Source organism: Agelaius tricolor, unplaced genomic scaffold (assembly GCF_023055355.1).
Source record: "Agelaius tricolor isolate 1412-34295 unplaced genomic scaffold, bAgeTri1.0.p SCAF_17, whole genome shotgun sequence".
Classification (NCBI taxonomy): domain Eukaryota; kingdom Metazoa; phylum Chordata; class Aves; order Passeriformes; family Icteridae; genus Agelaius; species Agelaius tricolor.
The window spans coordinates 7,572,644-7,585,842 of NW_027269277.1; the positions used below are offsets into that span (position 1 = coordinate 7,572,644).

Sequence of the window (13,199 nt, forward strand, 5' to 3'; positions counted from 1 at the left end):
TCACCCAAGCTCCTTCTCTTGGGTTGGGGGACAGAAGTGCATTAATGGATGATGGTTCAGTGTGTGTGTTCAAGGTTTAATGGAATATATCCCTACTTGGGATTTTTTTGCCAACCTCTTTAAAATTCAGCTTGGACAGACACCCATCTAGGCAGGGGTGGGTGCTTGTGTGTTTGCATGTGGCTGGGAGCTGCAGACTGCTGGCAGGAAGAGTGGGGCACATGGAAGACACTGTTCATCTGTATATCTGCCCATCTTCTTGGGCTCCTGGTTTTGATTCAGCGGTTTCATGCTGATTCAGATGCTTTCTGAAGAAAAGCATGCCCACAGGCATTAAGGGGGAAATTGAAAATAATTCAGGTCACTAAGACTTCCAGGGGGAGAGGAGTTACAGGTTGTGGTGTTACAGATGCAGGAGGGTAATGAGATAATTGAAGATCTGAGGATTTCAGTTGGTGCCAATGACTCAGGCATGTAAGGGAAAACAAAGGATATTCAGTCCCTGAAAAGTTGATTCATCCACCTGGCACTGAGATGAAGTATAATGAATAACAGATTTTGGGGTGCATGGAAGGCAGGAGAGGCCAACACACCAACTCTGAATAGCTTGGGAAGTGCCTCAAGGGTGATTTTGACTTCCTCTTGCCTTTTTTAGGGCTTGGCTGTGCTTGCTTCTCTCTGCATGCACCCCTAACCCTGTTTCCCACAGGGGCACTGGACAGAGAGTAGAGTGGGTGGTGCTTGGTGCCAAAGTATGCTGCCAGAACTAGCCCTTACACCTTTAGGTGCCTTTTGGTTTGGCTGCTGCCCTGTAAGTATGACAGCAGTGCCTCCCTTGCACACTGGGAGGGTGTTTGCTGCTGCGCAAGCAGGATTGGAATTGTTGGACGTGCCTTTCATCCTGTTGCAGCCTGCTGGATTAATGGGGCAGATCTCTGTGCATGTGAATGCTTTCTGCTCTCTCTCTCTCTCCTCTATCCTGCTTCATTCTGTAATGGCTGTGGGGTCTGAAACAGATCTGTTCATCTGGTGCTTGTGCAGCCTTTACCACAGCAGTTTCTTAATGGCTGATTGCAGTTCCTGTGTTCTATCTGCCAGACATCACTGAGAGGTGGGGAAGTAACAACCCCCCTTTGCAGAGGGATTAAGTGACTTGTCACTTGTGGCACCTGTGGCTGCAGTGTTTGAGCCCCTGTTTCCAGGGTCCCAGTAGAGCATCTTTCTTGTCAAAATGATGACTACCTGTGCAATGATAATGCCTTTGAGGTTTGGGACTAGGCTGGTCTGGATTTTCACTGGTGTATGGAAGTGGAAAATATGCTCTCAGTTGCCCCTATGTTTGGTTTTCCTGCTTTCCTATATGTTCTAACTTCTTTATTTTAATTCTGAAAGAAAATATTGTAAATACATTGGATGGTTTTGTTACCAGCCTTTCAGTCTCCTTCTGCCATTGCGTATTTGATTTGCAACCCGAGGATGCTGTTAGAGGTCTGAGTTGAGAAATAAGTCAAGGCTTTGCTTTTCTCAAGTCCTGAATTGTTTGAGAAATGTATTTTGAGTACCTTTGTGCTCATGTATTCCTTTCCATGTAGCCCATAAATGATAGGTGTTTTCCCTATTGTGCATGAGTCTCATTTTTAACACATCATGTAACTCAGATGGACTCGAATGTAGGAGCACAAAGACTTTGGAGGCCTGCCCTGTGCAAAGGGGAAAATTACTGTCTGGCCCAGAGCAGTGGCTTTGTGATGACTGCATTGTGTTCTGGTGTGCTGTGTTTGTACCAAACTGGTTTGCTGCCAAGTTACTTATGGCTTATCCAAGCGCTCAGTACAAAGAATGTTAAAAGAAAAACTTTTTTTGTTTTCTCTGAATTCTTCCAGCTGAGAAAGAATTCAAACCACAGTCCAAATGCTGTCTCCTCTTTCTGCAGGCCTGTGGTGACCAGGTAGGGCAGTTAACACTGAAGTGCCTTCAGCTGTAGTGTTTGTGTAGGAGCATGGATGTACTTATAGAAGATATAATATGGGACCTGCAGGGAAAGTGCCTTTTTGTTGGAGAAAAACCTGTCTCTTTGAGCAGAAATCTCTGTGATTGAGAAGTCTGGAGTGGGAATTTTCCAGGCACAAGTATGTGGGCCTGGGCAGAGGTACCTATGAAGCACCAGACCTGGGTTGGTGTCCTATATGTATAGAACTCATCTGATACCTCCTGAAAGTCCCAGGAGAAGGTGCTGCCTCTGCAGCACAGTAAATGGCTGAGCTGGGCTCCTGTTTCTGTTTTTCTCCTGCCTGACAGAGTATATTGCCTGTCTTGAGGGCTGGGATCATGCTTGGAGCTTAGGAGATACCTGTAGGTCGTTCCTGTCAGCAGAATCCTGGGAAGGGCAGTTGGGTGAAAGCATTCCCTCCCCTCAGCTGTCCCAAACACACGCAGACACTTACCTGATTGGCAAGGACCTTGGGAGTTTCTTGAACACTGAGTAGGATAATCAGATAGATTGTGGGATACATCTGCTTGATCCTATTTCTTACGATTACGTGGTGGGGAACAAGCCTTAATGAGCCTTGGCCTTTCCTGTCTCCTCTGCAAATTTGTTTGACTCAATTGAGCTCTCTTTGTGTGAGACAGCTCTCTTTGTGCTTGGATATGGAAGCATCCACCTCTGAAGCTGGCTGTGCTTTGAGACGGGGTTTGGATTAGCTGACCTCCAGAGATCCCTGCCAACATTTTTTTTTTCCCTTTTCTTTTGTGTTTGCAGCTGGTGTAATTGTGGTCCTAACCCCTCCCAAGCGGTGCTGGCACTGGAGAGGATTTTAGCACTGTTTCACAGCAAGTGCAGTAGCTGCTTCTGCACTGCAGAGGAAATGCTCCTTTCGGGTCAGCCACCCACTGTAAGGCAGGTCCCTGGCCCTCAGCACTGGGAAGTTGCCTCATGTAGGAGGCCAGAAGGGATTTGCCAGGCAGGTCCTAATAGAAGGGAGCATCCTTCTCCATGTGTCTCTTACTGGTGATGGCTTTAGTCAAGCAAAACTCCCACTTGGCTGCCTTTGATCAGCAGAGCATCCCCCAGATCCACAGGGGTGGGACAGCAGTGGGGTCACTATCAGTCCTAGTAGAGAGCTGGAGTAGGATAGGGGTCTTGACCTCTAACTGGCTCCAAATAAGCTGATGGCAGAAAATCAAAAGCCCAAAAGAACAGAAATGTGCACGTGTGGTTATTCTAACAACAAATCTATTTAGTGAAAGAAGGGAAGTTCCCTTTGAAGCACTGCAATGCATGCTGCCCTGGAACACCCTATGGAAAGGTATTTGTTCTGCCAAGGCACGTGTGTGGGTCCAGCACAGCAGCTTCTGTGACTTTGTTCAAAGACAAACAAATAAACAAAAAAGCTCCTTAAACTGCAATGTTTTTGTAGTGCATTTTTGGCTTAGAAATCCCCAGCAGATAGTGAGAAATAACTCCCAGCCATTTGCCTGTGGAAGCATTTTGGAACTAATCCTGTAGGAGTGAAGGGGAGAGAAGTTCCCTGAACTTTGGTGGACAAGAACAGCTGAAAGTTCAGGAAGAAGGAAAACAGACTGAAGATTTCAGGCGGCCGAGGGAATAGGAGCACCATAGTGCACATTGAAGAATGGTAGATTTCAAAAACAAAAGGATTTTTTCCGTACTTCCTTAAACTCAGCATTAATTTTTCCTGTGATTGTTTGCTTCAGGGTGTAAGTGTGGAGAATTGCATGTGCACAAGGGAGGATAAAGTTCCTTGCATTTGTACATTCTTTTTCTCTGCAGTGAAGGGCTTCCTTCCCTCATGCTACTTTATTTTGCATATTTTCCTTCCCCCCCCCCCCTTCTTTTTTTTCAGTTGCTCACCTCTGCATGTAAGAGAGGTGCTGAGGTTGTGTCAGGGCAGCTAAGAGCAGTGGGAAGCACCCAGAGGCCAGTGATGCATGGTCCATTTTCCCAAGGACAGTGGCACTGCTGGCCCTGCAGAGCCCCACAGTCATCTCCCAGGGTGCCATAAACCCAGGAGTTCAGCAGGGCTGGCAAGCCTCTGAAGAGATGGGGTGCAGTTTGTACAGCCTTCCCCACTGAAGGGCAGGAGGATGTTCCTTGTGCTGCTCTGTCCAGAGAGGTCACAACCAGTGATGGCCACTCTCCGAAGTTGCCCTAAGCCAGCAGAATGAGAGTGTGGGGAAAGAAGGACAAGTGTTAGTGGTTCCTTCAGCACAGGTTTGTGTGGTACCTGCATGCCCAAACATCCACCCTGTCACTTCTGTAGTGAGTTTATGTCCTGAAAATGAGGCTTTTCCATTGCAGCAGCATTGGGGGGTTGTTTTGCTTGTGTGGGTTTATTATTTCTGTCTGGGTTCTGCCATCCTGTTCTGAACAGACGGCGCTTGGAGCTGAGTTGACTTTTTGGCACGCATTGTGACCCCTGGTGATTCACGGCCCCCAACATCTGTGATTAGACCTTGAACAGAAACTTTTCATGCATGCCCATGGTAGAGGAAACTTGCTCTTTTTCTGAGTAACTGGTAGAAGAACAAAAGAAGGTTTATTTTCTTTTAGCTGTAAAGGTCTACCTTAAATTAAGTAAACTGTTCCCTGAGGGAGAAAGTGTCCAGGTACAGAATGTTCACAAAGGAAATATTCAAAGTGTCTGCTGTGTCCCTGAAGTGTTTGTTTTAAAGTATGAGGGCTAGAGCAAAAAATAGAAGATTATTTTCTAATTTGAAAGCAAAAATACCTCTTGCAGGTGACAGAAAATAAATTGACCTTCTTTGGTCCTGACACTGCAGCCTATTAAGTGCACAAGCACTGAGGAGCCCTGGAGAAGCTGCCATTGCTGGGATGGCTCCAGTGCCAGCATGCAGCCCCGCTGTGTGCAAACTGTCACTGTTCCACCTGCAAAGGAGTCGTGTCTGTGGGAATCTGGGCACTGCTGTGCTCTATGTGAGGTAGGGTAGGAGCACTGCCATTGGTTCAGCAATGGAGGATCCACACCTGGACTTTATGGGGGTTATTTTTGTGCTTTCTTTGGCTGTCGTGAAGCAGCACTTCTGCATCAGTCCCAGGTAAAGCCTTGTGATCCAATGGTGATAGCACCTACCTTGTCATGGGCTTTTCTGAGGCCCAAAATGAACTTCTCTAATGTCAGCCAACTCAACTAATGTCACTGTGTTCCTGGCTTGGTAGACCCTAGATGAAAAATTTTAAACTTTTTTGTTTCATCTCCTCACTGACTTGGAAATGTGCATTATCTTAACTCATGCCTCACTGCCAATAAATGTAACAGTAGAACACTATTCAGTAAAACCTTGCCTTTGAGTATAACTTTTTGGTTCCTTTGATAAGCAAGGATATAGTTTCATGTGTTTTTTTACTACTTGCTATGAAAGTGGAAGAGAAAGGGAGGCTGTTGGATGGGTTGTGGTATTCTCCACAGAGTTTTCTTTCTCTTTCAGAACAAAACAGTTCAGTGTGCTATTTTCATTGCTCCCATTTCTCTTTGCCTTGCAGTGTTTCTAGGAACACTGTGTTTATTTGGAAGATTGTTTGATAATGGAAACATCTCACTGCTGTTTGGGTGAGGAGTTCCCTGTTCTGGTTTATCAAGGATGTTGTGGTAGGCACACCAAGCTCTTCTATACTCATTAAGGTGCAATAAAAAGCCCAAGTTACAGAATCATCTCAAAGGTGCAAAGACTGATGAGTGAGTGTGGCATTTGTACTGCCAGCTGATTTTAGTGCTTTGAGGAAAACCCATAGACTAAAGTCTTTTTTGGGCTCTGACAGTATCTAGATGCTCAGTGAACATTATTAGCAATATTTAGTTTTGGAATTGGTATAAAATTGGACATCTTGATTTTGCAAGCACAATTTCTCTATTGCTGTGCCTTGAGGAGATCCATCCATCCATCCATGATGGATCTGAGCCTTCATTCACTATAACTTTCAAAACTAGGTGAAGCACACTGCAGGCTGGCAGCATAGGGCTGAGCTTGGGCTCAGGAGAGCCAGTCCTCAGTTCCAGGGTCACATGCTGGTGGTTTGAGTGGAAGAGCAGCATGGACAGCATCGTATATGATAAAAAACGGGCACGGCTGGAACTTAACCTTGGGAAAGCTCCAGTGTGTCTGCAGTATTCCTGTTCCTCTTCAGGCCAAGGGAATAGCTGCTGTTCTTACTCACTGGACTGTGAGTTAGGGCAACAGCACTTCTGTTTCCCAACTGAGCAGTTGTGACCCAGAAATCCTTGAAAAACAGTAAATGAGGAACCCACCTTGTCACTTCTACTGAGTCATTTTTTTCTTAAAAAAAAAAAAAAAAGGAGAAAAAAGAAAAAAAAATCTCTTTTAAATAGCATCATTTACACTTGGGAGCTGCTGGAATCTGTCCTGTCACATAAATTACCATTTCTGAACTCGGCTGTCAGGAAGTGTCCTCACAAGTTGACATCCATGGGGGCTGTCAGTGGAAGGGGATCAGTTTCGTGGCAAGCAGGAGGAATTCAAGCGTCAAGTGCAATAGGCTCGTCCTCGTGTTACCTCAGGCAGCCAGGGCATCTTGGTCCCGCCAGAGGCGAGCCCTGCTGTGACCTCTGCTCCTCAGACTGCCCTTGTTCCCCTGCACTTTGGTGTCTGTAAGGCTGGGGCTGACATCTGGAGCAAGCCCCATCCTCCTGCAGCTCAGGCAATTAGAGCCTGGCCCAGCAAGTGGCCCTGGAGCAGAGGCTTCAGGGATACTGTAGTTTCTTTACAGGGATAAAGGCCACAGGCTTTTCTCTCTGCTCTGCTGCTTTCTCCAGCTTTGATGCGGATGCCGTTGAAATGAGATTGGCTCATCTGGTAGTGGAGGAGCTGAGCCCTGCCAGACAGATCTGGCTTGCTGGGAAGGGTTCAAAAGGCAGCACCTACCCTTTGTTGTATTTCCTGCATGCTAACGAAGCCCCTAATTTCTGGAGCTACTTTTTAATCCTCGTAGGTTGTATGTTGGTTTTGGCATGCATGCTTTTTTTTTTTTAAATTCCTCTTATTTGAAATATACAGGAGAAAGGGAATAAAATGCGAGCCACCCCATACCCTCCCTCCCCAAAAAAGAGTAATACAAGGGAATTGTAAGGGTGCATTGTGGTGAGAACAGTTGTTTGCTGCCAGGAGCTGGAACCTGGAGAGCTGGAGCTGTGTGCTGTCAGTGGCAGGTTCCTGGTGAGGTGTGCTGTCCTTGGGCTGTGCGTGGGAGCCTCGCTGCAGCAGTGTGCAGCGCTCACTGTGATGTCAGCCCTGCATGCACGCGTTTCCAGCCTTCCCCGTGACCACATGGAGAGGGATTTGCAGCAATCCAAACACTGACAGAACTGTATTTGTTGACTTGCAGAAAAGCCTAACTCGTGCTCCTCTGGGCTGTGGTCATGTAAGCCGAAGCACAATGACTGCTGCCTGTGCTTGCTGGCCTCCCAGTCCTGATAAACCTGTGAAGCAGATTCATTTATTTGGGCCCTGATTCAGCAAAGCACTTAAGTACATGCTTCAGATTTTCTTTTCAGAAAGACTGTTGGCATGCTCAGAGTTAAGCATGTGCTTAACTGCTCTCCTGAGTGCCCGGCAAACAAGTGATGGGGCAGTGTGTGTGCTGCTGCAGTGCTCTGCCAGGTGCCTTGCAGGCTGCAGAATTGCGGTATGAAAAATATATTCATTAATTTGGATCCCTCCAGTACAGGAGCTCTAGTGCCAGGGTCTGAGATGAGTCAATCCTTCTGCAGGGAGGTGGGGTTGTTTCCACGGCACAGAAAATTTCTTGTCTCTTGAATGTTGCACAGATGAGTGTGCCCTTCTGCAGGGTGTGGTGCAGGGGCAATTTCCATCAGTTGGTTTGTTTCTTCCCCCAGGAGTTGTAAAGAAAAATATCCACTGTGTTACATGTGTCTGAATGTTTTGATATTTGTAGTTTAATGTTTTGTAGAATTCATTTGATTTAGCTTTCATTAACATGATGTCCTTCATTTTGAGGACTGAGCAGTTTAGTGCAGCCATGTACCTGTGGGCAGTGTGTGATCCTGAGCTGCATGGCTTGAGAGAAAGATCAACATTTGGTTTGTTACATTGGGATTTCCTGAGGTTCAGGGGCTGGGAAGGGCAAATGTTACTACACTGTTTGGACATCTTGGTGTTTGGTGTAACTGTGTGTTAAGTCAGACCCATCATATTCTATCCCCAGCATTGAGACCCTCACTTCCCTTAGGAGTCTGAAGCTGTGGAATAGGCACTTAATCCACAAGATGGTTGTATTTCAGTCTTCTCGGAAGAACTTCTGAGAGTGCATTCTTTCTAATCCCCACCCATATCTGACCTGTTCTAGCTCGTTCTTAAGAGCTGCACCCAGCTAGTCCTTAGCTCCCTGCAGAAGGTTTCTGCCCATCTTTTCCTTTCTTTTGCTTTCTGAGCTCATATGAACAGGGAGCCCACGTATCAGTGAATGGGATTCCTGTATAAATTTGCCCTGTTTGCAAAATTGGAATTGATTTAGAGCAGCTCTTCTTTACAAAACCCAAAAAACACAAGCATGGTTAGGTGTGCCTTTTTTCCTTCTCTTTGAAGTTTAAAACACGCTTAGCAAATATGACGTTTGCAGTCTCTGTTCCCCACCTGATGTGCAAAAATGCAAAGGTCCTTCCAGAAGCATGGGTCAGACCAAGCTTTATGATGATGCCTCAAGCTGGATTGCAGGGATCTGGGCAGGTTTTGTTATCAACTTGAGTCTAATTAAGCCTAGAAAGTACTTGCAGTGTAGGTTTAACGAGTGTTGTTTTCTCTAAATTGAAATAATTCGATCTGTGAATCAAACAGCCTCTGTGCCCCACCCCCTGCTGCTGATGACAGCCTCTTCCCACACTTCTTCCTTGGTAGCATTGTTTCCATTGTTTCCAGCTCCAGTAGGTTTCAGTTACTGATCAGTGTAATTGCAATAACACACCAATAATGAAAGAGGAATTTAAGCTTCCTTTTTTTGTAGTTGAAGGCTCTTCTCCTACGAAAGCTTGAAATCTTAATAGCAGTCACACAGGCAACATCCCGCGCCTGTCAAATGTTTGCAAAAGTGGACGCTCGTACTTTAGGAAGATAAAGGGCTGGATTTTGGGAACTTGGAAACAGCCCAGTCCTATCAGGCGGCAATGGTACAGCTAATATTAGAATGGGAGACTCTAGAGACAGCTTAACATTTTAGTGGATGCCAAGGAAGCCTTCAACTGGAATGCATTGAAAGTTGTTTGTTGTATAACACGAGTTGCTGGAGTCAGAGTAATTCGAGTTGCCTTTGGTCTGGTGGAAAACTACAGCTGTGAGCAATGAGTTAATTTTTTCCGTGTGTGTGTGTGTGTGGCTTAGGTTTCCCTGTCGGGTTTGCTCTTAGTTTTGTAGGCTCTGAATCCATGGAGGAGCGGCTGCGAGCCAGCCGTTTGTCTCCAGAGCCATCGCAGGAGCAGCCCCGCGCTGGGCATGCTTTGATGGAACACCTTGGAAGGGCTGATCAGGAGCCCGGCATGTAACACAGCCACCGGCTGCTCTTCCTGCCTCAACATTTCCTATAGAAAAGGGGTGGGCTAGTTAATGTTAATTTAAAAATAATATTGTAGAGCAGAGTATCCCCCGGTATTCCGGGAGGGCTCGTGAAGCGCAGCCCCCGCCGCTGTGGAGTCGGGGCTGGCCCTGAGGGTCCCGGGGCTGCGGCGCCCACCGCGGCGCTATGAAACGGGCTCCGCTATTGGTCTGCTGCCCGCGGGTGCCGCTGTAACGGCGAGCGCCATTGGCCGGCGCCACCTCCCATGCGCAGCGCGGCGCGGGCAGTGCCCCCGTGCCCGCAATGGCCGCCGGCGCCGCCCCGCGCCCGCCCGCCCGCCCGAGCGGGGCCGCAGGCTCCTGGCTGATTCTATTTCTCTTTTTCCTGCAGGTTGCTGAAAAGTGCCTTTCCTGAAGCCACCGCTGCTTGGATTTCTGTCTAGGGCTGCCTCTCTCTGCGCCTCGCCCCCCTCTCTGTTTAATTCGGCGTTGCTTGCAGTCCGTGCCCTGACGGCGGCGGCTCCTCCAGCCTTGCCCTTTTTTTTTTTTTTTTTTTTTTGGCTCCCCATTTACACGCAGTTTGCTCAGCCATTTTATTTTTTTTCCTTCCCCCGACTATGTAGCAAATATTTAAGAGAAAAGAAAGAGGAAAAAAAATCAGACATCCTTTTGCCTGTTTTGATGCTCGTGAACCATAATTTTTAGAAGCAAGAAATAGAAGGAAAAAAAAAAAAAACAAAAACCCGAAGTTTTCTCCCCAAGGACCGAGACCATTCCACAAACTGAAGTGCTGCCAGCAGCATATGCTTTTTGCAAGAATAATTGAAACCATTAACTGGAGAGCACAGAATTCTTTTGAAAGTCTGCCAGTTATTTGCAAGTAACTTTGGCAGTGGCACAAAATATAACACTTGTATTTTAACTTCTACAATTGCACTTTTAGGAGCTGGCCTCTAATTTGATTTTCAGTTGTTCTGATAAGATTTCTATTTTATGATTGGCTTTATGTTTAATTCTTGTTTAAAGAAACACGATTTGACTTAAATGAAAACCTAAGTGCTGATGAATAGGAGTTTTACCAAAGCAACAAGTTAGTTATTTCTTCACGTTTAACTTGAATTCACTTTTTTACCCTTTTTTTAAAAAAAAAAGAAGAAAAAAGAAGATCAGCAGTAAACATTACCCTGAGGAAGGGTGCGATTGCTTGCATTTTAATTTTTGTTTTTTAATATGGCTGTAAACGTGTCCCTGGTTCGTGATACAAAATGGCTGACGTTAGAAGTGTGTCGAGAGTTTCAGAGAGGGACTTGTTCTCGGTCTGATGCAGAGTGCAAGTTCGCCCATCCGTCACGGAGTTGCCATGTGGAAAATGGTCGAGTTATTGCCTGCTTTGACTCCCTAAAGGTGAGGACTGTAACGCGTGCATTGCCTAAGCTGCCTTGTTTTTCTTTCCCTTCCCAGTGGCTCAGGCAGGGGTGTGGGATGTGCAGAACAGCTGTTTGTTGCTCTGTGTCTGCAGGGAGGATGCTGCTCCTGAAATCTAGGCTGAGTCTGACTTGAGGTGCCATTGCCTGTAGTGCCAGGCATTGCAGGGAGAGAGGATTTTATCCAGGGTATTTTTCAGTGGTAGCTCAGGTCTAATATAGCTGTCCCTGAAACAGAGAACGCAGGTTGTGGGCAGCAAATGGAATAAGACGAGTGGAGAGAACTGAAATCCAGTTTTGAGTGTCCAGATCACGTCAGCTGTGCATTTGGTGCAGGGATCTGAAATGTGTTTTTAATGAGCAAAAATGAAAACAGCATTTTAAGATAATGAATCAGCTTTACATGTATTTCCTGGAGACAGAGTTGCAAATGCACTTGAAGGTTGTCCTGTAGATGAGGACCAGCCAAAATATTTGGAGAACAACATTTCCAGAAATGGTCATTGGGGAAGTGCTTTCTGCTTGGGACACACAAACTCAGTGGCTCTGCCAGGCCTGTTGGAGCTATGGCTGAGCCTTGAGGTTGGTGCTTGTCCTTGCAGAGTTGAATTTGGAGGCAGTAAATAGCTCTTGGTGGCTTGTCCCTGCTGGAGTTCCAGAGGTGACTTTCAAAAATACCAAAGACCTGGACTGTGAGTCAGGGAGAGGAGTGGAGGGGCTCACAGGAGGGGGATGTGGGCATCTCTTTCTGGCCTCACTTCACCATGGTTCTTGGGAAAGGAAGATCCACTTTTTTTTTTTTTTTTATTTCCCAAATGTATGACTCCTCAAAAGTATTTTTTACTCTGAGACCATATGGATAACTGTTAGCAGATGAGAATTCTTGACATTGTGTTTAATGTTTTGACCAAAGTAATCAACCTGTTAAAATTTCTAGAAAGAGTCTGGAATATTTTATAATCTTATAAGTTTTCTCTAGAACTTCAACTATTGCTTGAAAAGATTTTTGTTTATTTTTATGAGCATAATGAGTAACAGAACTGGTAGTTATATATGCAGGGGTTCAGACCAGGACTGGATCTGGACTAACACTGGTTTACCCATTTTGTTCCTGTTAGTGGCTTCTTCATGTTTTCGTTTCTGTTCTCTTTTTCCAAGAAGCTCAAGTTTTCTGTTTGCATTTGTTTTTCTCTTTTTAATCTGATTATGTGAAATGGCTCTTTGGTTATACAGTGACTTTCAAATGTTCATTTACATTGCTGGTTTGCTGACAGTGGGAGACAAATTTTTTTTTTTTTTGAAGGGGGAAAAAATCTTGTTCTTTATGCCATTGAAACTTTTGAATTGTAGCCAGTGGCAGTGCAGGTAATTTTAATGAAGAGATTAATATGTTAATATTTTACAGAGTATATTTGTGAATGGAAAGGAGGGCTGTCACACTGTGGAGGGTAGTTTTGTGCCCCTTGCTGGTGTTTGCAGCATCCTGGGCAGGTGTCCCAGTGCAGCCACCCAGCTTGGCTGGGCTCTGAGCTGTGCTGTCACCCCATGTGTGACACTTGCCCATGGGTGCTGTTGGCAGTGCAGTTCCTGCAGCACACCCAGCTGTGCCAGCCCCTCTCTGCCCAGCTGGGGCTGGGACCATGTGCAGGACCGAGTCCATGGGCAGCTGGGGTTCAAATCCTACCCACTGGTATGAGCAAACACTTCTCCCTCTTCAGCAGTGGGGATGGGATGGGGAACACCATGTTAAGAAAACAACAACAGAAAAACCCAGGGGAAGGAGTAGGGTGTGATCTTCTACAGCTCAGAATGTTTCCTGTGGAACTGGCTGTTAAATGACGTTTTGGTTGCAGTTTCCTCATGACACAATAGCAGATGCCCAGTATGTGCTGGTTAAGTGGCCTGAATTTTCCAGAGAACAGGTTTTTTGGACTTGGGAGAGCCTCATGGAGGGCTGACAGCTCTGTCTTTGGGAAGTACTTGAGCAGAGGTCCAAATGTGCAGAGCACTTGGCCAAAGGTGATGGGGCTGTTTCTGCACCCCTCTTTGCAGACAAGAAAATGGGTCTTGGAGCACTTCCTTCAGCCCCACGGACCCAGCAGCTCTCAGGACAGAGCCCTGTTTCCCTGTGCCACGGAGGGCTGGGTCCCCATGCTGCAGCCTGAGTGTGTGCATGTCTAATGCCAGGCATTTCCCAGTGGAAATAACCCCCCT

General features: G+C 46.3%; 1 protein-coding gene across 17 annotated transcripts in view; it reads left to right on the forward strand.

Annotated features, from left to right (window-relative positions):
* MBNL3 (muscleblind like splicing regulator 3) overlaps positions 1-13,199 on the forward strand; it is a 93,997-nt gene that overhangs the window by 24,138 nt on the left and 56,660 nt on the right. For 11 of the 17 annotated variants that reach the window (XR_011681551.1, XR_011681552.1, XR_011681553.1 and 8 more), the window contains exon 2: positions 9,953-10,965. The exons of the other annotated variants lie outside the window; for them this stretch is intronic. Coding sequence is in view for 8 of the 11 variants with exons in the window: in XM_071442306.1 (XP_071298407.1) it covers positions 10,792-10,965 (174 nt within the window). In the remaining 3 variants the exon portion in view is untranslated. The remainder of the gene's footprint in view (positions 1-9,952; positions 10,966-13,199) is intronic. 17 annotated transcript variants of the gene reach the window in all.